Source organism: Amblyomma americanum, chromosome 3, assembly GCF_052857255.1.
Source record: "Amblyomma americanum isolate KBUSLIRL-KWMA chromosome 3, ASM5285725v1, whole genome shotgun sequence".
Taxonomy (NCBI): Eukaryota; Metazoa; Arthropoda; class Arachnida; order Ixodida; family Ixodidae; genus Amblyomma; species Amblyomma americanum.
The window spans coordinates 140,083,090-140,107,778 of NC_135499.1; the positions used below are offsets into that span (position 1 = coordinate 140,083,090).

At 41.8% G+C, this 24,689-nt stretch overlaps 1 protein-coding gene across 4 annotated transcripts; it reads left to right on the plus strand.

Moving 5' to 3' along the window:
• Nucleotides 1-1,104: 1,104 nt before the first annotated feature.
• LOC144125019 (katanin p60 ATPase-containing subunit A-like 2) lies at nt 1,105-24,167 on the plus strand. Of its 4 annotated transcripts, none has more exons than XM_077658044.1 (16): nt 1,105-1,158; nt 1,907-1,967; nt 2,009-2,094; nt 2,202-2,362; nt 2,457-2,496; nt 4,088-4,223; nt 4,812-4,874; nt 5,619-5,714; nt 6,059-6,157; nt 7,411-7,474; nt 8,780-8,898; nt 11,495-11,589; nt 11,749-11,856; nt 14,551-14,731; nt 15,170-15,272; nt 16,254-24,167. In XM_077658044.1, exons 1-16 carry the CDS (start codon nt 1,139-1,141, stop codon nt 16,397-16,399), a joined length of 1,578 nt encoding a protein of 525 aa, XP_077514170.1. In that variant the 5' UTR covers nt 1,105-1,138; the 3' UTR covers nt 16,400-24,167. The 4 variants fall into 4 exon arrangements, with proteins under 4 accessions (XP_077514170.1, XP_077514171.1, XP_077514173.1 ...); XM_077658045.1 differs by having other exon boundaries at nt 2,024-2,094; nt 16,254-16,547; XM_077658047.1 differs by lacking the exon at nt 1,105-1,158 and adding an exon at nt 1,180-1,396 and having other exon boundaries at nt 2,024-2,094.
• The last annotated feature ends 522 nt before the right edge of the window (nt 24,168-24,689 follow it).

Sequence of the window (24,689 nt, forward strand, 5' to 3'; positions counted from 1 at the left end):
GCCACAGCAGCGAGGATAATCGCGTTTTCGAAATTCTGAAAACTGATATGGCTATTACTAACTAGTAACGACCGGCTACAAATCACTAGTTGCAACTCGACACCTAACTCTAATAGTTAAAAAGTTAATTATCAGAAATTAGTTAACCAGCTTACTACTTAAGATAACTCATTACTTTCCTGTGTCCGCCAACTCTGGTAATACTATGGCAAGACATGACTGGGCATACTTTGTACAAACTCCACACACGTTACAATACGTTACTTGTAAAGAGCTAAGTCATGCTACGTTGCAGAATGACTGAGTCATGACTGATTACGCGTCACGACTACTCGTACTTAAATATACAAACTTTATACACCTTTACTTTATTAATTATAAAGTGCTACTTCATGATACGTTGCAGAATGACTGTCATTAGTCGATCATGACTTTAATGGGTCATAATACCTTACGTTCCATCATTCATGATTATATATGTTCGCTTACATGTATTGTGACATCGTACACCGGCGTACTGCACCATCCGAATTTCGTGCCACAGACGGCGGCGGACGGCTTTTGTGCTAATGGGACATATAGATGCTTTATCATTAATAATTCTATCAAGTTGTCCTTGGTGTCCCTCTAAAAATACTCAGGTGGCCGAAATTAACCCGAAGCTCTCCACAGCGACACCACATTCGCTATTCCTTCCTTCACTCCATTCTTTATCCCTTTCCTCACGGTGCGCTTGAAGTGTCCACCGAGAAATGAGGCAGTTACTCCGGCATTTGCTTTCCTAAAAAAAAAAAAATCCAGAGTAAATACATCGCGTGTCCCAGTTGAATACAACTATGCACGTACTACTGTGCACATGCCTACTATGCACAGGACTGCAGTGCACAGGAGTACTGTGTTCAGGATCAAGTACGAAAGGAAAAAGCTCTTTAACTGTTAATATTGCAGGGTGAGTGAGTATTACATGTGCGTGTCGAAAACTGCACACAGAAATGAAAGTGAGCTCGTGCGGACGCAGAAAGCCGCATTTGAAACGCCCGCCAAGCACCTATCGGGAAGCTTTCGAAGCGATTACTCTACCAAGTTTACTCGGAGGGTCTGGGTACAGTTTTCTGCAGGCTTGGGCCTCCAACTGCTCATGGGCGCGCTGCCACCTAGGTAATGCCACCTTAACTAATCATCTGCGACTGCTGCTGCGTGTGGATACAAGCAGTCGAGCTAAAATCACTAAAACGACAAAAATAATCGCGTGGCTTGGCTACATGCGGTGCTGTTTGCATTTGCTTGTGGCGTTGATGTCGGGCTGGTCGAGTGATCAGCTGTGCCGTGAAGTATGCTGTAAGGGGATGGCGGTGTGTTGAGCGTCTCAAGGAGGTTCCTGACCAGCTGCTGATAGGTATTTAGATTTGTTTCTTGAGACGTCTCGTGCTTGTGGTCTCACCAGTCTTGGTCGTTTACCTGAAAGCGACAGCGGCGCATTGCGGCTTTACCGTTTGCCACTTTTGGTCAACGCGGTCTGAGGTGTTCGTGTGGACGATAATACTGAGCTCACGCTCTAGCGATCAATTCTTCTATTTATAATTCTGCGGAGGAGCTTTAGCGGCCTGCCCGCTTATGTCTGTCACGCACAGTAGTGACGTTTTTTCTTCGTTGCTGGATTTTAGAAGCTGGCGAAAGTGACCGAAATAAAGGAAAGTTCAGCACACTATATCCAATTCGGGCTGCGGTTTCGCGGCGACCGCGAGTGATCACTTTGGGACGAGATGTCGTTCGTGCCTCTTAGGTCCGCTATGGACCCCCGAGCTGCAAGAACGCTAAAATTTTCTTGTACCATGAGGTTCGTAATTCAAGTAAGGAAAGGTTACGTGATGCATTTAGTTCACACTGGCGATGTTTGTATTCGCAGGAAGATGGCAGAGTCAAAAACCACTGCAAAGGCCTTCGTGGATGGACATCTAAGCGACACTGTGAGTATTCAGCTCAACAGATGTGCTAAGAGATGATGAAGGCTTTTATCATACAGGAAGAACAGAAGTCAGCTATTCGGAAACGTAACCTCCTGGTTTTGATTCTACACTATCTTCAACATCAAGGGTACGTGAGATGGGACGTCAACGTGTGCCCGCACTTAAGAATATTCGTTGTTACCGCGGCACTGATTTTAACCGTATTTTTTTAACTTCTTGCCTGTCCTTGAAAAGGCTCATGACGACTGCAGAAAGCCTCAAGGCCGAGTCAACCATCAAGCTTGACCAGTATGTTCTGTGTGACAATGTTGACCTGGAGCTTATACTTCAAGAGTACGAAACATTCCAGTTTGTCAAATTTAGGAAACAGCCACACATCACCCGCAAACTGGAAGGTTTGTTGTTGGAGGCCTTCTTAGTACATTTTTCGTTCTTTGTTTCATGCACTGTAATAACGAAATTTTATTTATTCTCCCTGTCCTCATGCAGACAGCAGCACACAGAAACAGTCCAAGTCATCACGGGGACAGTGAGTGATTTTTGTACTATTTCATGATGTCGGCCATTGTACAGCCACCATTCTTCCTTGTAGATTCTAAAGGGACTCGCTAGACGTGAAAAAGATAAAAAGATTTTGTAAGATTAACCTTACTTATGTTAGCTGTACTCGTTTGATAATTGCTCAGTCAAAGTTTATGGCATTTGCCATGAAGGAAGCTCTTGCATCGAGCTTTTTTATTACAAATAATCATTAAGTGCTCTTTGGTTATTGAAACTGCAAATGAGTAGACAAACACCGCAGAATTTCATGTAACCTTACAGAAACGGCATCTAATGACTAATAATTTTTTTAGCTTAGCAAGGTTTTTAACTGTCCAGCACTGCTGTCATAGCTGCTTTGACCACATTAGATGAACCATGAGCTGGCACAGTTGATGGTTTACGAGAGCGCTCTATATACATATCATTCTAGTGAAAACTACACCATTTTCAATTTTTGTTATCCACTTGTCATTACCAAATTTTTTGAAACATAAATGTGCAGCTTATTTGCTTCCTTTTAATCAAAGTGAGATTGAGAAAAACAATTCACTGCTCTACAGAGTTTCTGATGCATGCTTCTTTCAGCTGCCTTTGCACTTGCGGTATCCTGTCAAATGCGGTTTGAAGCACAGTAGTTCAAATTGGCATGGAAATATATGTCATGAAAGTTGCATTGTTAATGGATCAGCAGGTGAATACGTTATTGTTTTGGCAGTACACCGGCTTATTAGTGATTAAATTTTGCACGTTACTAGATCAATAGCTCATCTGTGCAAATTTTGCATTGAGGTAGCAGCGTGTTGTGGGTTCTGTTTGATACTCACTTAGTTAAGGCATCTGCCTGCTTCATTAAAATTGGCTAGAATGTGTTTATGTCTGCAGGCAGGGCTTATGACCAGTTTCATAGAACAGAGAGCACTAGTGCAGTGCTATCTTGAGGTCAGCATTTTGTTGACAGGACTAAACACTGAAGTGAAGAAAGGTTTGGTTTGGTTATTGGGGTTTAACGTCCCAAAGCGACTCGGGCCGTAAGGGACGCTATAGTTAAGGGCTCCTGAAATTTTGACCGCCTGGGGTTCTTTAACATGCACTGACGTCGCCCAATATACGGGCCTCTAGCATTTTGCCTCCATCGAAATGTGACCGCCGCGGCCAGAATCGAACCCGCATCTTTCGAGTCTGCAACCGAGCACCATAACCACTGAGCCACCGCGGCGGCATTGACATGAAGAAAGGGCCGAAAGATGGCGGGTATTGTGTCTTCTTGGTTATAGATAGAGCTTTGCTTGTTAAGCTGCAGTCCCCTTTGTTTTTTAGCTGGTACTATAGCGTATGAGTTGGATGAGTTTATTTTGGGTAGAGATAGAGCTGATAAGCCCTGCAGTGCCAGTTACCTCACTGCAAAATGTGACTGTAGATGTGCTAGTAGTTTAAACAGCAGAACCATTTGTACCTGTCTTTGGTAGCGATACAGCATTCAGTATTAATCCTGGACAGTACTTGCTTTAAGACTGCTGTTGCACACTGTCTGCTGTCATGCTTTTTACTTTCATTTAATCTCTCCGCTGACTTTTCAGCACTTCGCAGGGGCAGGCCACTCAGGCTTCAAGTAATGGAAGTGGCTCTTTTTGCAGCACTTTTCGGATACGTGGCCTTCATCGAGCAAGTAGTGATGAGAAGCAAAAGCCTGACTCGCAGTTTGCTAAAGGAAAGGTGGGCCCACATTTTTTTTTGCATTCTGATTTCTGCTCATGATTTGCTAACCTAATGCTCACTCTCATTTTTCAAACAAGCTGGCAGCTCAGAGGTGCACTGTATGCTATGTAAATTTATTATAGCAGACTCCAGTTAATGTAATTATTGCCCAAATTGGAAACAAAAACGTAATTTTAAAATTACCATTGACCTCTTTCCAAATCGACCTCTTTGTGTAAAAATAGCATTGCAGTTGTGCGTGCTACATCAGAGAAGTGGGAAGTACAAGCTGCAGTCAAGAGTGGTCTGAAACGAGGGGCCAATCACAAAGGAATGCTTCATAATAGTACTCTGATGTGGACGTGACAATATGATGATGGGGTATTTAAGGTGGAAATTTTGTTTTTTTGGATCATTTTTAATTAAATATTTCATGTCACTTTCTGAAGGCAGATTAGGAGCCTGTGAAAAAGCTATCTCCCTGGCACTTAGCTTGTTGTCTAATGTGGATGCAATGTCCTATAGTAGTAATAAGCTTGATATAAGCATCAGTATGGACTAGCAGTTGTGTTTTTTTTTCTAATTCTTTTTTCTTCTGTGTGATAGCTTGTCTCAGAGAACACCTTCCGGCCAGAAAACATCACCATTGACAGGCGCCTCGGAATACAGGTTAGTTATCTTGCACTTACAATAGTGCTAGTGCATGCAGAGTTTTTGGGCAGATAATAGAGTTAAGTATAATCAATTGTCAATGCATTTATTCTCGGCATAAAGTGTACAAATTAGTACCATGCTATTGGTCGCATAATTATGGCAGAATTTTTCTCAATGTTTTAATTTCGCATGGTATCCAGTCTATTGCAGTGATGTTGAGGTTCTGTGAAATGTCTTAGTACAGGTAGACTTTAATCTGACAAAATTTAAAAGTGCAGAAGATTACTTGACTGACTAAATTGTTTGACATTGTTTGATTAAAATGCACTCCCAAAGCCCAAAGTAAAACAGACTTTGTAGGGGCACAAAAAATCCTATAGCCATTGTCTCTGTGGACTTAAATACCAACTTGTTTGTGCGGTTACATGTACTATAATGCCCTTGTGCTGATGTATGCAAGTTCTCCTATCATTTGATAACGTATTTTTTTCCCTTGCTTCATGACTCAGCAGCACTTGTGATGTGCTGTGTTGACATCTGTGACATCTGCTTAATGCAGTAACCAGCACTATTTAAAAAGATTTTGGTTCTCAGAAGCCTAATGTGAAAGCTGTTTTTTAAGAATGCTTGGAAGTACAGTGAAATGCATTCAGCATTTTGTTATGTGCACAAGGCAACTTTTTGTTCTTTTTTTTTTCTCCATGCAGTCGTTCATGTAGTCATTAATACTATAGTAAGTGTGCTTCTCTGCTTACACAGATATGTACCCCAGGAGCACCTCAGCTAAAGCTACCACAAGCCATGGGTGCCACATTGGGAAGCGAGTGGTTTAACTTGGTAGACATCATTTCAAAGGTAGGGCAAACACATTTTATTTTACCAGGAGAGACAATGAACCATTCCTTTTAGTAAACTGCAGCTGAGTAAAAATGCAAGCTGTTTGGTTTTACTAGCCCAGAGTGGTGTTGCATCACTCTCCTGGCAGCCGTCAACATCAGTGTGCTTCTGCATCAGTTGCATTATTGGTCACAATGGTACTAGTGTACTGATCATACTAGTGTACTGAGCACATTGAAAAACTGTAAATGTATCTGCATGCTGATTTTTAGCAAAAAGATGTGCACTGAATGAATTATATATGAGGAAAACCAGCTAGCTGAGGAGGAACATAAGAATTCTCTTTGCAACATTTCTTGCAGGATGTGTATGTGGACAGTCCCAATGTGCACTGGAATGACATTGTTGGGCTGGAGTCGGCAAAGCGTCTCATCAAAGAAGCTCTCATTTACCCCATGAAGGTCAGTTTGGCTGTTCTCTTCCCTACTCGTTTTGTGAAATATGCTGAGTGATATTCTTCCTGAGATGCCGTAAGGCGGTGAGGATGCATTTCGAAGTGGTATGTGCCCCTCTAACTTGTTTGCCATTAGCATTATGCTATAACAGGTATAAAATTAGAGGTTGGGAGCTATGTATGTCTGCTTATTAACCTGTGTATTATTAGCAAGTTGCTTATGTCGTATGAGTACTTGATTTGAAAAGTGATACCTAGGATGTTTCATAGGAAATGGAAAAGTAAGTTGTTGCTTTTTTGTGTGTGTGTGCACTTATGTACTGGCATGCGAATAGCACTCTTTTGAAATCAAATCGAAAATGAATAGTGTAGTTGTAAACCAAATTAAGTAAGAATTGAATATCCTTACTATTATTAGCTGCTTGTGCTAATATACAAAACGAATATTCATGCGAAACACCGTAAAGCTAGCGGCATCACTATAATAACTTACAGTTGCAGCTGTAGCTTTCGGAAGCCGCAACAGTGATCTCCACTGGTGTCCTGTAGTACAAAGTCAGTATGTTAGCTGAACAAACTAGAGGCACACATCAATGAGAGGGACAAGAGATATAAGCCAGGCCGCCAATATCGGGCATGAATGCACGGTTTGGTGAACCCTGAACTCTGCCGTGTTGCTCTGCCTTGGAGGCCATATGTTTGAACATCATGAATGACACCTATGAATGGACCATATCATGACGCTGCATGTGCAGACCAATCGTGGCAGCATGCTGTGCGGCGTCGGAGTGAGCCCTATTTTCCTAACAACTGTCGAAGAACACTACAGTATGCTGCCCGTTCCGAACTTCATGAGAAAAACTTCAGATCATATTTGGATTGTTTTGAACAATTTTGAATATATACTATTGATTCACTCAGGTAATTGAAAAGGAGAATTCGATTTGATATTCAAAAATTGCAAATATTCACACATCCCTACAATTATGGTGTGGCGTGTCATAATGCTATTTAGCTGTGTTGTCTTTTTTGTGCAACTTGGCAAGTTGTTCTGCTTTTATTGTTCTTTTTTTTGGCACTGCTAGTGAGTGTTGCAATTCTACAGCTTTCAGATCTCACAACAATGGCTTTTGAAATCTTGATTCGAAAGCGAACATTTTACCGGGTTTATTGACAAGCATACTTGAAGCGAGCATTGCTTACTGTTATGAGTCACTTATTGAACTGCTTTCTTTATTATTATCATTGCACGCTGCTTAGTATCCAGACATCTTTTCTGGAATAATGGGTCCATGGAAAGGACTTCTGCTGTTCGGACCACCAGGTGGTTTTCCATCCCACATGTCGATGTGTTGTGTGCCTGCCTTGTGAACCTTTTGAAAGCTGAACAGTGACAAGCACTGTTTGCAGAAAGAGGCATAGTATTGTATGATGCACTTTTGTACACAAGGCTCCAATTTCTTTTATGGACCTCTTTCACATCAAAGTGTTTGTGTGACAGTTATTAATTAATGAAGCTCAGAACTGTGCAGCATGCTTAGACTGGGCCATGGCTGTACACAATGGGCATTATGATTGAAACGCTGAAACGAAAAGCTTTACCTTTAGTATGGTCGAACTTATTAAAAAGAATTTTTAAAAAGTGCGTGATGCTTTGGAAACTGTGACGAAATAAGTCATGGATACAGCCCTTTCTGCAAGAATTTGTGCTTAGTGCCTGCATTTAACATGATGGTGATGATAACATCATGTTTTGCTCTGAGGCCTGTAAGAGGTCTGTAAAAAAGAAAATTTCTTTATCCATCCTCAGCTGATTTAAATGTTCTATTTTGCAGTCTGGTTAAAAACATTACAGTTCACCTGAAATGTTTTGTTTCGTTTGAAAATGCTATATTAGCTAGCTTATAAATATTTATGTCAATCTCTGTAGTCATCCTGGTTTTAGGAATACACATTTTAGTTTTTTATAATTTGTGGTGTCACGCTGTAAACATCACAAATCTCTTCTTTTTTTTTAAGCATTGTAAGCAAGTAATTATGTTGGATGCAATGTTTGCATCTAGATTATGCTCATCAATGCTCTGAAAGCCTAATTTTAACCTTTATTTCAGTAAGTATTGTGCATGCATGTCCTTACACACACCTGGTGTGTGGACCACCCACAAGAAATGTGAATGCAGTCATTCGTGGCGGGTTGCTAAAACAAGATTTACAGAAATTGAGTGAAATGTTTAGAACTTCATATCTTACATGGAAAATATGGAGATCAACAGCGAAGTTTCGGGTCAGCTATTCTTCAGTTCCTTTCACTGAATCCTTGAGGCATAAAAGGAATACGATAGACAGTGAAGAAAAAAAAACTGCTGTAAAATGCCTATCTTTCAAAACACCATTATTCGTCCTGTCTTAATTTTTATTGCAATGTGATTTTTTTTTTTTGGAAGAACATAATATAGCGTGCCATGTACTGAACTAGCATACTTGACAAAAATGCAGTGTTGTCCTCGGATCAATTTAGGGGTCCATTCAATCAGTGCTTTATTTTATCTAACTTTCATTTGCAGAGAAACTGCAGCTTATAATTGTAAGCAAATAATAATGAACTCTTCCCCTCTTCCTTCAACTTCAGGCACTGGGAAAACTCTACTAGCCAAAGCTGTTGCGACGGAGTGCAAGACAACATTTTTTAACATCACAGCATCAACACTGGTCAGCAAGTGGCGAGGCGAGTCTGAGAAACTGGTCAGGGTGGGTAACATGCTTCACTCCATTTGTGATATAGTGTAGTTGAGCCATCCATTGAATGCTGTCTTCAGCATTTTACAATTTTGAGCAAGCTATAAAACCTTTTGAGTTCCTGTCCTTACTCACATCACTCAAATATGAAAAGCAGATGCTGTCTCTCATGCTGTGCAGAATTATATGGATTGTCCAGTGTCGGTCATTCAGCAAATTGTTTTTGTGTTTCTCTATATGAATTGTGATCATCACTTGGACATTATATGGGTAACAATGTTACTCAGCAGCACGCACATTGTGTAGATTATAAAACATATGTTCCACACAGTCCACATTCTTTAAAAATAATACAAGCAAATAAAATGTGCATATTGAAATACAGGCGGCTTGTTTTCAGATTGGATGCTTGGTTTCGAACTTGACTGGCACAGGCTGCCTTACTTTTGCCTGAAACCGAAATAGAAATGATTGTGTTGTGTGCAAGTAATGGGGGTGTGAGGGGAACATACAGAAGCGTCATGCCACAACGCCATAGAGGTGAGGCGGGCACTGGCAGCAGCAGTGGCTTTCTTTCTATAGGCAAAAGGTTTTGGCGGGACTATCTGCATTGGGTGTGCCATGCTTGTGTGTTTCTGAACGTAATTCACAATATGCTGACAAGTTGTGGTGTGGTTGGTTGTGCCGCAAGGCAAAGGAACGAAAGCGGCACAAGTTTCTACAAGTTTATTGCGGTCAGATAGGGTTCGGGCAAAAGTGATGGGCAGTGGCTGTGGGGCGAGGCAAGTTCGGCGACAGATCAGTTTCGCTGCTAGCATTGCATTTCTGCATGGAAATCTAATCAGTTAGTTTGTGTCTCTTACTGCGCGCGGTTGCTCTTCGGTAGCATGGCTAAGAGTACAGTACTCACGGATTGAAATAGGACATTCGGAGCGCGTGGCCGTCGCTTCATGGAGCGCCGCCCGTAGACGCTCATGGAACCAAGGTGGTGCATTGTGGTATGGCGCGAGAGGGAGAACATCTACAAAGCAGAATTGTTCCTTCCAGTAGCCAATGAGCCGGCCTGTGGTTTACCACATGCCTGCGTGGCACTGCAAGGCTAGCGCTCCGAATGTCCTATTTCAATCCGTGAGTACTGTACAAGAACCATTGCATGCAACTCGTTCATGTTCCGTCATACTCTCGACATGAGAAGTTTGGACGCCATAGTTCATGTGCGTGATATCCTAAGTTGAGTGCAGGGGAGGTGTTCTCAGATACCAGTCACCCAGACAATGCACCAAGCATCTATTCGCGCAAAAAAGACAAGACAGCTGCTGCCGTTCACCTTTCATTCATAGCGAGCCTCTAAGCGCAGCGAGCTCTGATAGTATGACGCATATTTTTTTCTCTATTTCCACTTTCGTGAGCTTTAACAATGATCTCTTTTCAACACAGATCCTGGAAAGCATGGATTTTCTCGCATAATTTTTGTGATTTTTATTTGAAGCTTGAGGAAAATGTCCATGTATGCACTTATGCACCTCTTCCAAAGCCAAGAGAGTAAAAAGAGAGCATTCTTGTGGACCTCAGTACACATCGCCAGTGGAGCGAGACCTCGACTCCTACCACAAATGTCTATTTGTCTATTTCATAAAGTGAATAAAACAGTGAAGTTGACTGCACCGTCAACAAAGCTGCACAGAACAGTGAGATCGCATTTGCCTCATTCAATGTAGCTGTATGGTTTAAGTGTCCAGCAATTTTCGATGTTCTCTGCAGTGAAGTGGCCTGCAGAAAACAGAAAGCACATTCGAAGTTTTGTCGTGTGAAAAAGCTGCTCCATGTCTGTGGCATCGTCCTCCTTCATGCATTAGCAATTGGGTATGCTGTATCGGCCCAGAAGCTGAGAACTGTAGACAATTAGTTTTTCTCTATACCTTGCTTTTTCTCAGTTTCATTTAATCAGTCAACATATAGTCACCAACTTTAGCAGTGCTGTTACTTGCTGCCAACTAAGAAAAGGAAGCCAATGCAGCGCTCTGCCTGGTAATTCGGTCTGGTAACAAGTTGGAAAAATGCAGAACTACTTTCCAGGCATAGACAAAAATATTTCTAACCACAAGCGATGCGCACACTTTAAAATATGTGCACATGCGAATGGGTTTCGAAGGCAACCTCGCTTGGAGTGGTGTAGGCATATTGCATTTGTGTCTGCACCCCGCGTCGCTGCCGACTGCTGAGCTGCCTTTGTTTACAGACATGAGTCTTGTCTATAAAGTAGGTGTAGTGGATGGTTGTCCATCTCTCTGTGAAGTGTGACACAAGAAGAGCTTGATCTACTTGTGGCTTTTTGCTGTGTGTATAGATTCTCGTAAAGCATACAAACAAAACGTGATGAAAAATTTTTTTATATAGAAACTTAGGTCCATTGCATGAAGAGAGAGTATATGAACAGTTGAAAAAAAAAGTAATATGTGGTGAGTGTCAAAAGCATTGAATCGAAACCAGTTTACCTCATAAGCACCTCGGTTGTGCAGAAAAAGAAAAAGAGTGCTTAGGGCTTTTATCTACTACTATCAAGCAATTACTTTTATGTCTTAGAGTTAAAGCTGTTTTTGCTTTGCAGGTGCTGTTTGAAATGGCTCGGCACAACTCACCTGCAACCATATTTCTCGATGAACTGGACGCGCTGGTTGGTGCAAAAGGTGCCCTTGGAAACAGGTAGCCTTCTTCTTATCTTTGCAGATTTAGGGTTACTGTTTTCCATGGATAGTGAGGAGAAAAAATGAGAAATTTAGGAGCATGATAGAACTTGGGTCTCATATATACTGCTGTTCTGTGCTTCTTTGCTCACCCTTACTGTGTGTCTTTGCTTCACAGTGAAAACGAGGCCAGTCGTCGCATGAAAAGTGAGCTCCTGATACAAATGGATGGCCTGAGCAACTCCAAAGATCATGTTTTTGTTTTGGCCACCTCTAATTCTCCATGGTGAGAACCATGTCACTTGTGAAAATTTTGCTGAAGTTTGCAGGTATTGCTGATTCTTCATAAAAATACTAAAGTGTGGCAGTCATCCATTGCTTCCATGAAGACAGTGGCAGCAAACAATTGGCTGCAATGTCAGAACATTGCTTGAAATGGCAGGAAATCAGTTCAGTGCCTTAGCATTAATGTGCAGCTGTGTGGCAGTGTTCAGTACTGTGCACTCCCTTTAAGTTTAAATGTGTTCATCTGAATATCCTCATAAGCTGAACACATTGAGGAGTTTTTGAGTGAGTAGTCTTTCATAGATGCAATGTAAAAGAAAAAGCTGATCAAGATGAACTATCCAACCTGTGCACGTTGATTAACATGAACATGAGCAGTGCCACATTGGTTAGTGCTCTGCAGCAACATCTGGCTTATAGGTGTTGCATAAGCCACGAAAAGGTAGTGCAACAGGTAACAATCTGATATAATTAAAAACTGAAAACATAATCCAATATATGTGTGGATGAGGGCATTCTAGCCAGGCTAAAGCAATGGTGAATTGTAGCCAGCATTGCACGTCACCCACATTTAGGCGTTACCTTCTGAACTAAACAACACGATTTTCGAGTGTTGCTAGCACAGATTAGGCAGGTGACCTTCTATGTCACAAAAGAGCATTTATTTCAGGAGTGGCTTAAACCTGTGACAACTAAATTGTTTACTGAAGGCGTGTCGTGTGCCGATTTTCTGAAAATGTCTTTTTGTGTGCTTATTGAATGATTTTTGCAGATTGTTCATAATTTATGCTTTCTTTATTACCGGCTTACTCATGTTCTTTATATGCTCTCGTACAGCCCATATGTCAACCACGTTTGTTTAACTGGACAGACTTCCAAGGTCGACCATGTTAGCCATAAAGCGAATCATTGTTACCAACTAATCAGCCCTGTAGTGTTACCTTTGCTGTATAAACAAATGCAGTGACACTCTATGTAAGAAATAGGTGCTTACATTGTCTACACAAATTTTAATGATAGAACATGAGTTCGTTTATCTTGTTACAGGGTCTGTTCATGTGTGCATACATGACAGTTAATTTTTTTTCTTCTTTAACACGTTGAAAAGGATTGCTAATACTGAACCACAAGTGAAAAGTTTGTCGAATTAACGTATTATATGACAAATGTCCCAGCAAAAAAAAAGAGAAAAATAGCTGTAAACTTTAATGGTGCTCTCTGTACCGATATAACTTCGAATGCCTAGCTAGTCACAAGGTTGCAGTCATGTGTGAAGTTGCTTGTTGAAGCTTGCATATCATGTAATTTTTTTTTTTTCATATCAAACCGCCCAAATACAAGTGCCTAGGTAACTGGAACTTCCGCCCAGAAAAAGCAACAATGAAAGAAAAGAAATGTTGCTACAGTGTTTAATTATGGCCAAAAAGAGTTCCTGTGCTGTGTTCTTTTTCCTTTAGCGATGAAATTTTTCCGTGCACCCTCGACTGCTCAGTCCTTCCTTCATGCCCTTGAGGAGGAACAGCTGTAGATGCAATAGAGTAAAGGAAGCTGTCATGGTTGCTTGGTTTCTCTTCATAACCAGATGCTGCTGCTAAATGCCTTTTCATGGAGCTGGTTTTCATTATAAGGGATTATTAACCAGTTTCCACTTTGAAGGCTTTTGCAAGAATGATGGCTGCACTTTCCCTTTAGTCACTACTACAAAAATAGGAAAAGAAAGGCCTTATGCATTGAAATGGCAAATGGTCTAATCAGACATTACCTTGTTTGAAGGGTGCTGAAAGGGACTCCGAGGACAGCTCCTTCTAATTTTTTTCCTTGTAAAAAATCGATTCTGCGGCTCTCTCTGGCTGTGTTGATGTATGTCCAGCAGCAAAAGACTCGTCTTTGCTGAAAATAATTACATTTAATAATTTTCCCGCTGCTCTATTCAAACTCGTGATGTCTGCATTGAAAAGGACTCCATGATCATCATCTTGAAAAAAATTGAGGTGTAGCCTATTCCCTGGGATTCGCGTAAAAAAAAAAACTGTCGACGCACACACTTTACTTGTGAAGTTGGCCGGTGGTGGCAACACCTTTATTTTATTTTTTGGCCTTTTCTAGCTTACATAAGCTCACTTACCAGTGAAAGCTGTGTCTTGTTACAGTACGGTAAATCGACACTGGCCAAATTCAGTTTGTCTGAAGTGTCCCTTTTTTAACCCCTTTAGCCTCGGAAGAGCCCCGATAACTTTCAAAACATGCTGAGGAGCTCCACGTGTCCTGGCTTCCATCCTTTCCTGCCTAACAAGCATGCAGAAAAGAGCATGCGGATTCATGGCCACTCAAGAAATGCCCCATTTCAATTAATAATGGCTGCCTGTATAGTGAAACAGTGTGCTAAAGGCATTTGCTGTGTAATTTATTCAGAAATAGAGTGGGTGAAAGAAAGGTGGTGGTTGAGGCATGCATGCATTTAGGTGCTTGGGGAACCCAAAAGTTCTGTAGAACCCAGTTTGAGAACTCTTGTCCTACTTCATTAACTACTGCATGACAATAACACTATATACCATCTTCAGGTACCGCACTACCTTTATTAAGTTCCAGTATTTATGACAAGCACTGGAAAGAACACATTTTTCCCAACAGAGCAATCGCAACGTCATGCATGTGGCTGCAACATGTGATGAATGTGGTGCTTCCATCTAACCAGGGACCTCGACCATGCCGTTCTTCGGCGCCTGGAGAAACGCATCCTTGTTCCTCTGCCGAACAAGGAAGCCCGCACCTTCCTGTTCCATAAGTTCCTTGAAGGCGGCCAAAGTTCCAAGAGTGGCGGCCGCCGAGAAAGCTGCTTTGTGGCTGCTGACATTGACTACAACCTTGTCAGCGAGGTATGGGCGCTTTTTTTTCCTCTCTTGCTTGGGGACATGGTGTGCAATTGATTTGCACACTTACAATCATAGATGTGAAAGTGAAGCATATTGTTTGACTGAATGCCTGTAATCTCTCATAATTTGTCAGTGCATTTTGACCGAAATTCATTGAGCACAACACAACATTCTGTAAGCTCTTCATAAGTGGACAGAAGGCTGTAGCTGTGACAGAATCACTGTCTGTTTTGCATTCATTGCTTTGCAGCACTTCTAATATGTGAAACTAAATGTTTGGTACTGAGCCCTCTATGAGCAGTATTGGCTGCTCTTCTTTGTCAATAACAGTGAGCAGCTGCTGTGGCCTGTTTGATGGTCCAGAGGAGGCCACCAAGCATAAACAGTATTGAAAGTAATGTACTCAAGGAAGCACTTTCATTGTTTCTGCTTCTGTGGTAGGCATCAGAGGGCTACTCGGGGTCAGACATCAAGATAGCCTGCAAGGAAGCAGTGATGAAGTCTCTTCGCCAAGCACTGGAAGCTGCCGAATGCTGTGATAATGGTAAGCTGATGAGCTTTTAAAGGTCCACGGGTGACGGGCAGATAAATTTTTTGATTAAATCTGATTTTCAAGTTTAAAAGCGCCCTCCATGAAAAGTTTGAAGTGCTCAGAAGATGCTGGAGCTTTCAAGCATGAATAGACCTTTGTGCTAAAGTGTGCCGTTACGGTTTTGCAGGGAAATGACTGAAGTGGTGCATCATATGGCTTTTGGTGTAAAAATATGCGTAGAAAATGAGTACATGCTGCAAAGTTGCAGGGACAATAACTTTCAGTGCTGCTCAGGAGTGATAAAAATCCTCCGCTGGGTCTAGTTTTTCTGTAGCAGTTGTTTCAAAGCAAGCAGTGAAGCTGATCTCTTAAAAAAACTTCACAAATAAGAATCTGCAGTTGTTTTTTGTTTGTAATCACTGGTATCATCTTTGTATTGTGAACTGTAAATTTGAAGAGGAAAGCAGCGCAGTGTTATTTTGTTTGCACTGCAGACCTTGGTGGGTTTTATTTGGTAGGATTTGAACCAGCTTTTTTTATAAGTATTCTCCCGAAATCTGTGATAAATTTCAGCGTTTCTTAAAATTTCATGCAATTAAAAATGGAATTAATAGAAAAAAAGCAACAGAGGGCTTTCATTTAGTCTTGTAACGACATGACAATTTTCATCTTGGAGCACAAACAACGTTAAAAATTTGCAGCGTGTGGACAGGTCAACAGACAGACATTTTTTGTCTCTATAACTGGATAACAGCTTTCAAGTGTCACTTTCTTTTTGCCGGTTCCATTTTCTGCAACTGTCATGATCGTTAAGTACAGATTGTGATGCATGTATGCTATTACAAAGGCTGCCAGAGTTACAGAGACTACCAAACAGAAGTGGGAATTTGAGGAACAAACAATTAAAACCAGTATTGTTATGACGTTTTTTATGAAACTTCCCTCTGTGATGCATTGCTTCAAACACCTGGCTGGCAATGTCATTGATTACAGAAACGGATGGAACCGACCGCATCATCCCTGATCCGGTGTCAACAGAGGACATCCTGGATGCCATCAAGCAGACTAAGCCTACTGGCAAAGCGCTTGCATCCAAGTTTGAAACCTGGCACCAAGAGTATGGCTCCTCGCTTTCGTAACATGCTCCCCTGTGATCAAAAGGTCTGCAAAGTCTGCAACCAGAGCCCAGAACTGTGTGTTGTTTCTTGTTCTGACTGTTGCTATTGTTTTGAAGCCCACAAAACAAAAAGGAAATGAGGCGTCAAGCAAAGAAAATGCATGTTGGCTTGAAACACGTGAAACTGCATTAAGCATCCTCATTATCCCTTTAAGAAACATTGTGAACCAGGCTTTAATGCAAAGAATGCATATTTGGACAGGACGTAACGTATAGGGCGCTGCCATGCATTAGCTGATATGCAGTCTTCGCAGTGCAAGTCTGGTGGATTTCATGTTTCCAAATTCCTGTACTTTTTTGGCTACGTGCACAATAGTCAACAGCTGAAATGCAGCAATGTGAATTTACAACCTCTGGTACATTTTGCATAATGGTGAAATGTGACTGCTTGGAAACCTCAAACCATACCCTCACTTCTTTCCTGTTAAGCAGTGTTTGAGTGAAAGGCTTCAGCATCGCATCACATAGTGATCAGTACTTGGAGGTAGTCTGTGTGGTCAGCTTTGAGTCAATGTGTCGCGCTCACCGTGGACGACGCATGATATTTGGCATATCTTCAAGCTAGAAAAGGCATTTATTATGCATTTAGAACTTATTATGTGGAGCTGACTCTATTATAATGGTCAGTGGGAAAGAGTCAGGAGATTAACCATATCGGTCAAAGTGTGAAAAATTAAGAGCCCAACATTGTGCAGTGTGCAAAGTCAGAAAAATGTAGCAGTCAAAATGAAGATAGAAAAAAAAAGGTCACACTGTTACCACATTGTCGTAGCTAGAGTCAGCGTTCAGTTTCATCTTCATACAAGGTGCAGTCAATTTTTTTCTTACAATTATCACGTGTGCTGACAGGCCACTCTGGATGTTAGAGGAGTCAGATGCCCTCTTTTCGAATAAATTTGTACTTGCTCTCGTTGCCGCATCTTCGGAAAGTTGACACGAGCACATGTTGTAGGGGAGTAAAATCTCTTGCTACTTGGTTTTTGTTTCTTTAATGGCTTAAACTTGTTGTGGGTGCTAGAAGTCAGTTGTGACATGTTTCTAAGAAAATGAAACCGAGTTAGTTGCTGTTCAAACAGAGTCGTACATTATACTGCATTTTTACTTCTAAAGTGAAAAATGTTATGGAACCTTTTGGAAGCAAGTGCAAGATAACAGTTAACCTGTTTTCACCTTTTGTCTTCGCCCCTCTAGTTTTCTGCATATACGTGTCAAGAAATAACTTATTTCCTGTGGTAGATGATCGTAAAAGAACATTTTTTTTCAGTAATTTTTGTTCATGTTACAAAACGAGTTTTGAACCCTTAAAGATCAAGAAATCTGTCTCTTGAGGGTATCATTGCAAGTACAGCTTGTTTTTTGCCTCTCGCTGACTGCGCATGAAAAACATAATTGCGCATGGAAAACATAATTGGTACACTGCTCCCATAGCTCCTGATTGCCTTGGAAGTTCTGCAGGATCAGAAAACATGCACACATGTTGAAAGCTGGCTGACAGCTCTGCCCACCTTACTTCACAAGTGGTCACGAGCTACAAAGACTGCAGCACAGCCTCAGTTGAGCTTTAAAAACCAGTTTGGTGCTGTAGTGTTTGAGGTTGGTTGGGTACAAGTGGGCCAGACTCAAAATGAGTGCATTCCCCACAAAAAGTTATTGGTGGCAAATGTCACATTTAAGTACTTAAAGACGGATCACTTTGTGGTGCAAAAGGCAATGGAGCCTTACCTGGCTCAGCTTTACCTGGCTATCGCAAAAGTGCGCTATCTGCGCTGCAGCTCACAACAACTGAACGAAGTATTCCTGCCTGATTGAAGGAAGGTTGTAAATTGCATGCAGTCTGCGTGGCAGCTCAAAATCGAAGATTGCGGTGTAGATGGCGGATGTAGATGGCGGATGTCATTGAAGTCTTTTATTTCATAAATAGGTTGAACTATATCAAGCAACTACTGATCATGTTTCTACTTGCGTGATGTAGTCCTTGCATTAGATCTATTTTTTTGGCTGCAAATGCAATTTCATTAGCCTGGCTATTTGCGATTCGGCGATTTGGCCGTTTTAAAAAGTGTTGTTGAAGCAACATACACCTCGAGTTCTTTGAATCTTTGGAGCCAGTACACTGAATATCAATTTGCTAAGATGGAAAAATTACTGAGAAGCGTATTAACATTTTCAGTCATGCTTTGTACTGAAGGCGTGTAGTGTGCAGTGCAGGTTTTTAATGTTGATGAGAATAGAGTTGCACAAATTAGTGGAAGTCTTTCACTTGAAAGTGTACTTGAGGCTTTGCTTCTACCTTGTCCTAGTTTCAATAAGTGTAATCAATTGATTGAATACTCAATAGCAAAGTAACACAATACCCATTGGGGAACTCCGTGGGAAGTGAACAACCTATAGCTCTCATGTGCCAATAGTAGACACTTGATCCGATTGATTCACAGTACAATGGTGGTTAGCATAGAGTATAAGCAAGTACCATCATTTGAAATGCTTTACTAAGTAGTAGTATAGTGTTTTCTTCATGGGCATCTGATCACATTTTTTAAAATATGCATGTACACACACTCAAAGGAAGGAAACTGCGGTGAGGCAGAAAAAAGGCGACTTTGTTGAGCTCGTTGCAACTCACCAAGTATTCTCCAATTGAAAAACTGCACGGCTAGGACCAGTACATGGTAGACGTGTGTAACAGAGGAAAACAAGATACCGCTGGTAAGCTTTTCCTACCACGGTAAGAAAAAGCAGCTAAGAAATGGTAAGCTTTTCTTGGCAGGCTGCACCATGAAGCCTCACCTGTATTATTACTTTTATGGTTGACTTTAGTTTTTTGAAAGCAGCAGTTGTCAGAAAAAAATACTTTCCTTGTGTTTACCAGTTCTCTGAGCAGCAGTAGCCAGTACATAACTGCAGTATTAAAGCATCGATCAACAGAACTGGAAGCTGGGCTAGTTAAAGTTCATCGATTGAATGCACAATTAATACAGTCAAACCTCGTTACAGCAAATATGGATATTACGAATTATTGGCTATATAGAAGTGTTCCTGATTATTTTCACCAAACATGCATTTCTTGCTCTATACTCTGTTTATCGAACTCTAGTTGCCATAAACCTGATATATCGAACTGCCGTGCGCCAATCTGTGCCCGGTGGGATGGCAGGCGGCAAGCTTTGCCTCACTACCTTAGTGATTGATGGTGGAGCGGCAAACATTCGCACCACGGCTCACGTTTTACCTCGCTTTGCCAACAGCGCCGCAGAAGATATAGCGGTGAGAAAAGCTGGTAGCCAGGCAGTCTGCACCCGTTTGCGCCTCTCGCACCTGGCGACAGTGCACCGGAACCAGCGACACGGCCGGTTGTTGTAGCTTTCCAGCAGCTATTCTCTGCCCACGTCGGCTATCGCAGACGGATGTGGTGAAAATGGTGATAGGCTTTGCCCTGGCGCCCGATTTTTTACGCGACGCCACTGTAATGCGAGGAAGCCACCCTGGCTGGCGTTCGATTGCTGCCGCGTGCAGCGGTGCTGTGCGGCGAAGCCAACATAACTAGCGTTTGCAGCTCGGTTTTTGGCAGTCTCCGCGGGCGCCGCGAGCGGCTTTGAAACGGTGCTAAAACTACAGAAAAGGTCTCTACCATTTGCGGTTCTTTGGCTAACTAAATTTATCTTCTCCATCGCGAGTTCTTTGACGACATTTTATATCACGAATTTCGGCTATATCGAACTATTTTATGATTTTTTACCAGTTTGCTATAACGAGGTTTCACTGTAGTGCTTTAAAAGATGACCAAACAGAGCTATGCATGACAGGTGCTACTGCACTTGTGATGCCTGGGCCCGTATTCTGGAAGCGTCCGCTAAGTGGACATGTCTAAATGGGTGTGGATTCAGCTGGGTGCGTTCTCTTGCTCTGTAGAATGCCAATCACCACCACTATCTCGGTTTGCGTCACCACTTTTAAATCAGACACAGCCACCGTTTGTACTTGCAGATGTTTTAATATAAATCATAGGCAAATGTAGCACAAATTTTGCACTACAATTACGGATGCAGCAGCAAATGCAGCCACAACCGAGATGATGCTAACAAGAGGGGTGGATCAGCTGTCGTTGCGTAGCAGTCACCTCTGCATTTCAGGCTCCAACCAATCCACGCACACCTAAGTGGATATGTGAACTTAGTGAGCATTTCCAGAATCTGAGCTGTGCACCTGTGATGCGCAGTCATGTCCTGTCCCTGATCTCTCAAAGAGCTAATAACATCGTTTAGTTGGAGGTGCAAAAGCTAAATGTTTGCTCTGAAACAAAACTATCTACAGCACTTTCACCGCATGCACAAGCAATCTGGTGCTTGCATTCGTTCCGGATACTTTTTGTGCCAAACTTTGTTTCATACATCTTTCACCACATAGCAGCGCACAGCCAAGTCTCCCATCATACACCTGCACCTTTATCAAGTAAAGATTGCAGGCAAAAGCAGGAGCATGGAAAGTGCACGGATCATAAGTAGGATGCACACACAAACACTATTTCAAGTTTCAAACATTATTTCAAGTTATTGATTTGGTGAATGGAGAGTAAGGACTAGTTGGAGCATTACTGGGTCACAAAAGAACTCTCCTGCATTTTGCTGCTACTGTGACACAAGGTGCTGCTCACATGACTTGCTGTGAAACATTGTATAATGAGTACTAATTGTAAAAACTTTTGTATTGACTGTTCGAAAGGTGCACAGAAGTTGCTCTTGGAATTCGTTCACTTGGTGTGGTTTAAAACCTGTACAATAGTCAGCCACACTTGAGACATGCAATGTCGCAGTGACTCTGTCACTGCTCTGGCACTGCTTCTGTCAACAACACCATTTTATTCTCTGCTGCATGTGGCGCATATTTTGGTACCAATTAATGGTGATGTCCATTTAGCGAGATATTAGTGAGAATTGAGTAACACAACTGCCTTTTTTGGATGCTGTGTTATAAACAAATTTAATTCTAGAAAGTAAAACACCAGACCAGTCACAGTTTTCAATAATACTCATGTGGCAGCACCAAAAAAAGGCAACATAAGCACCATTAAACTTGCTATAATTTTGTACAGCCGTGCTCTTGCAGACAGAACTACAAAAAATCTCCACTACAGGCAGCTGTCTGGGTTTTAAGAGCGAAAATTATGCTAGCACATTTACCCGAGAAAAAAATATGGTTGTTTTATTACTGCACATTGTTCATGCTGTAATAACCAAGCCATTGCTGCAGAGTTTGTCTTCTACTTTGCCTTTGAGCACTACAGCAAACTAGCCTTCTTGCTGCTGTAAAGGTGTCTTTATTTTGAGACATTTTAGAGAGCTTTACAGCCTATTGATTCTTGAATATTTTCATATCTGTGGCCATGTAATTACTCATTTAAAGTGCAAAAAGTTTGTAAAACGCTCATTATTGCTGATAGTATCATAGCTTTTGCAAAGCTTTTTTTATTATGCCTGTACAAATAACGTTCTAGCTTGCACAGGCCATTAATACATTGCATCTCAAATGTCTTCATGAGCCGTTCAAGCTTGAACCTCGAAAGCTCTTAGTGGCAGAATTTTGTTCTGTGAAGTTACAATTTCCATTTCTGTGCTCATTTGGAAGAAGCAAATGATCAAAGTTTTCCCAGAGTGCTGGGGGTGGTGGCAAAGGCTGTTCACCTTTGCCCAATCATATGACCTGCTACATCATTATCTTTATGCTTTTTTTTTTGCTTGGCAAACAGAGTATGAATGGTGTGCATGTAACAGGCATCAGACGTGGAAAATAGAGATGTCATATTATCAGCCTGGTTTTTAGTAGGGCCTGCTTATTTTCCGTTGCATAAAGCCTCTCTATAGTAATAGCCTAGCACTACAGGTCAGTAATATATATCTATCTGCCCAAACAGCTTGCTGCAGCACACCATTCCTGTGGCAATTTTAGGGCATGATCAACTGCCGATCAAAGCAGGATGTAACTGGTTGCTTTCTCTGCCCAGTATGTGTCATTCAGTGACTGCAATTAGGCTCCTAAGCTTCTCTTCCTTGGCTTACGAGATCAGTTGGTTGCATCCCACCGCCTTGTCACCCAGTCACAGTGACCAGATCCGAGCAATGTTCCAAGAAACTGTTCTCTAGTGTAGCCGTTTCTTCATTCCGCTTCTCATCTTTGCACATTCCACATAGTTTCTACATTTTTTCAAAATCAGTGCTCAGCTAAAATATGTGCCCTTCTTGTCATAATCCCATACGGGGTGGCATTATGTGCAAAAAAATAAAGATGCAAGCATCACTAGCTATAGTATGCAAATTAATACAAAGCAAACAATGCACCATTAAGCTATTGCTGCAGTGTCATTATACGAAGTTAGATGAGTGCTTTGTCATTTAATTTGCTTTCTTTCCAGCACTTCCAACCTCCTGCTAAAGCACTTGCAAAACATTGTCACCTTTATCCTGAAAGCAAGCTTTATATTACAGTGAAGTTTTGTTACACTGTATTCTGGTGAGCAGACAAGGGTAGGAACCTGACGGGCTAGATATGACATCAGTTTGAAGGAAGCCAATGCTTACTGAAAACGAAGAAAAGCATAAGGAATTTTTTTTAAATTTTTGGCGTCGATCAATTGAAAATGTTATCATCTCTTACCTGAAAGGTAATTGACTAGAAAGTAGTTGAAAACAACCACATGCCGTCATTGGGATCTGAACCCACGACCTTCATATGTCACGCAAGGTGCTGTACCAACTGAGCTATGGCAGCGGCTGTCCAATCTTCTCCATGGTGGGGGATGCAGGATGCCCTTGACTGAACAGTGACGGAAGCAGTTGTGCGAGAAAACTCTTGTGCTACCTATGGCATCAAGACTGCCAGAACTGAGGGCCTCAGTTCTAGCAGTCACGGACGAGGTTGGCACCGATGAACATGTCCAAGGTTAGGTAGGTTACCCATAGCTAGAGCACGCCCTAAAACAGAAAGTTGGACAGCCGCCACCATAGCTCAGTTGATAGAGCACAGTATGTAACATACAGCGGTCCAGGGTTCGGATTCCACTGGCAGCATGTGGTGTTTTCTTCTACTTTCTAGTTAATTTTTCTAGGTAAGAAACGATTACACTGCTAATTTCCAACTGATCAACACCACAAATTAAAAACATTCTCTAGCCTTTCCTTCATTTCAGTGACTTTTGGCTTCCTTCAACCGGTATTCTGGCATTGCATGAAGAGATTTGCTGTTAACAGGAAATTAATTTCTAGCTTGATAATACAGTCGCATATGATGAACAGAGAGGCTAAGGTTTGACATCTGCCTTCCTTTATCTCTTGAACCCTCCACAGCCCATTTTTAGGAGTCAAGCTCATGCGCGGTACCAAGGCTTGTGATGGTGATAAATACATTTGCCCCTGTAGATGAAGGTATGAAACTTCCAGTTTACGTTAAGTTGATATTTTCACAGAGAGTCCGTAACTCCCCTCACTCAACCCCTGCATTTTTTTTTCAGTCCCTTGCCATCTTCTTTTCGTGTTTTTGTTTGCTGTGCTAGGACAGTGCTAGTTGTGTCACCAACTATGAAATGCCACTATTGGCCTGCTTACTTGAACCAGAGGAGGGTAGGGCATGTTCATGAGTGTATCGCTGAAGAGAGTACTAAACGTCCCTGCAGCCCCCAGTATACTAGCAGCATTCAGCACTGTTAAGAAAAGTGCTGGAGACAAAAAAAACAAAACAAATGGCAGCTTTAGTGAAAGGTGGTTGAGAGCCCCCTCATGCATGCTATCGTTGCTGGTCCAGTGTTGCGACATACTACATATTCCTTGTTGCTGCAAAGGCTGACATGTTGTGATAAAGAACCTTCTGTGTTAGCGGTGCGAACCTAAGACGTGCGTTTTGCACAGTAGCTTCAGGTGTGTGATGACTCCATCCCTCATATCACTGCACAGTTGCAAGCAATGCAAAGACCCAAATGTTGTGTCACAGCGTGAAGTCTTTCGGATGCAGTGTTCAATGTTAAAGAAATTTTTCGCAGTAGCTTTTGTAACTTGGCACTCGTAAAAACCTCTCCCACTTGGGCAAGAGCACAAGTGTTTATTTTTACTTGTGTTGTCGCACACTTCCGCAACTTTGGGTGAGCCCCTTGTGACGTTGGTATCGACACTTGTATTTGATGTACAAACCACATTGTTGTACAGCTAAATAAACATTTTGCACCTGCAGCCAATCATCTCTTTCCCTTCAAGCTAACGCACCAGATG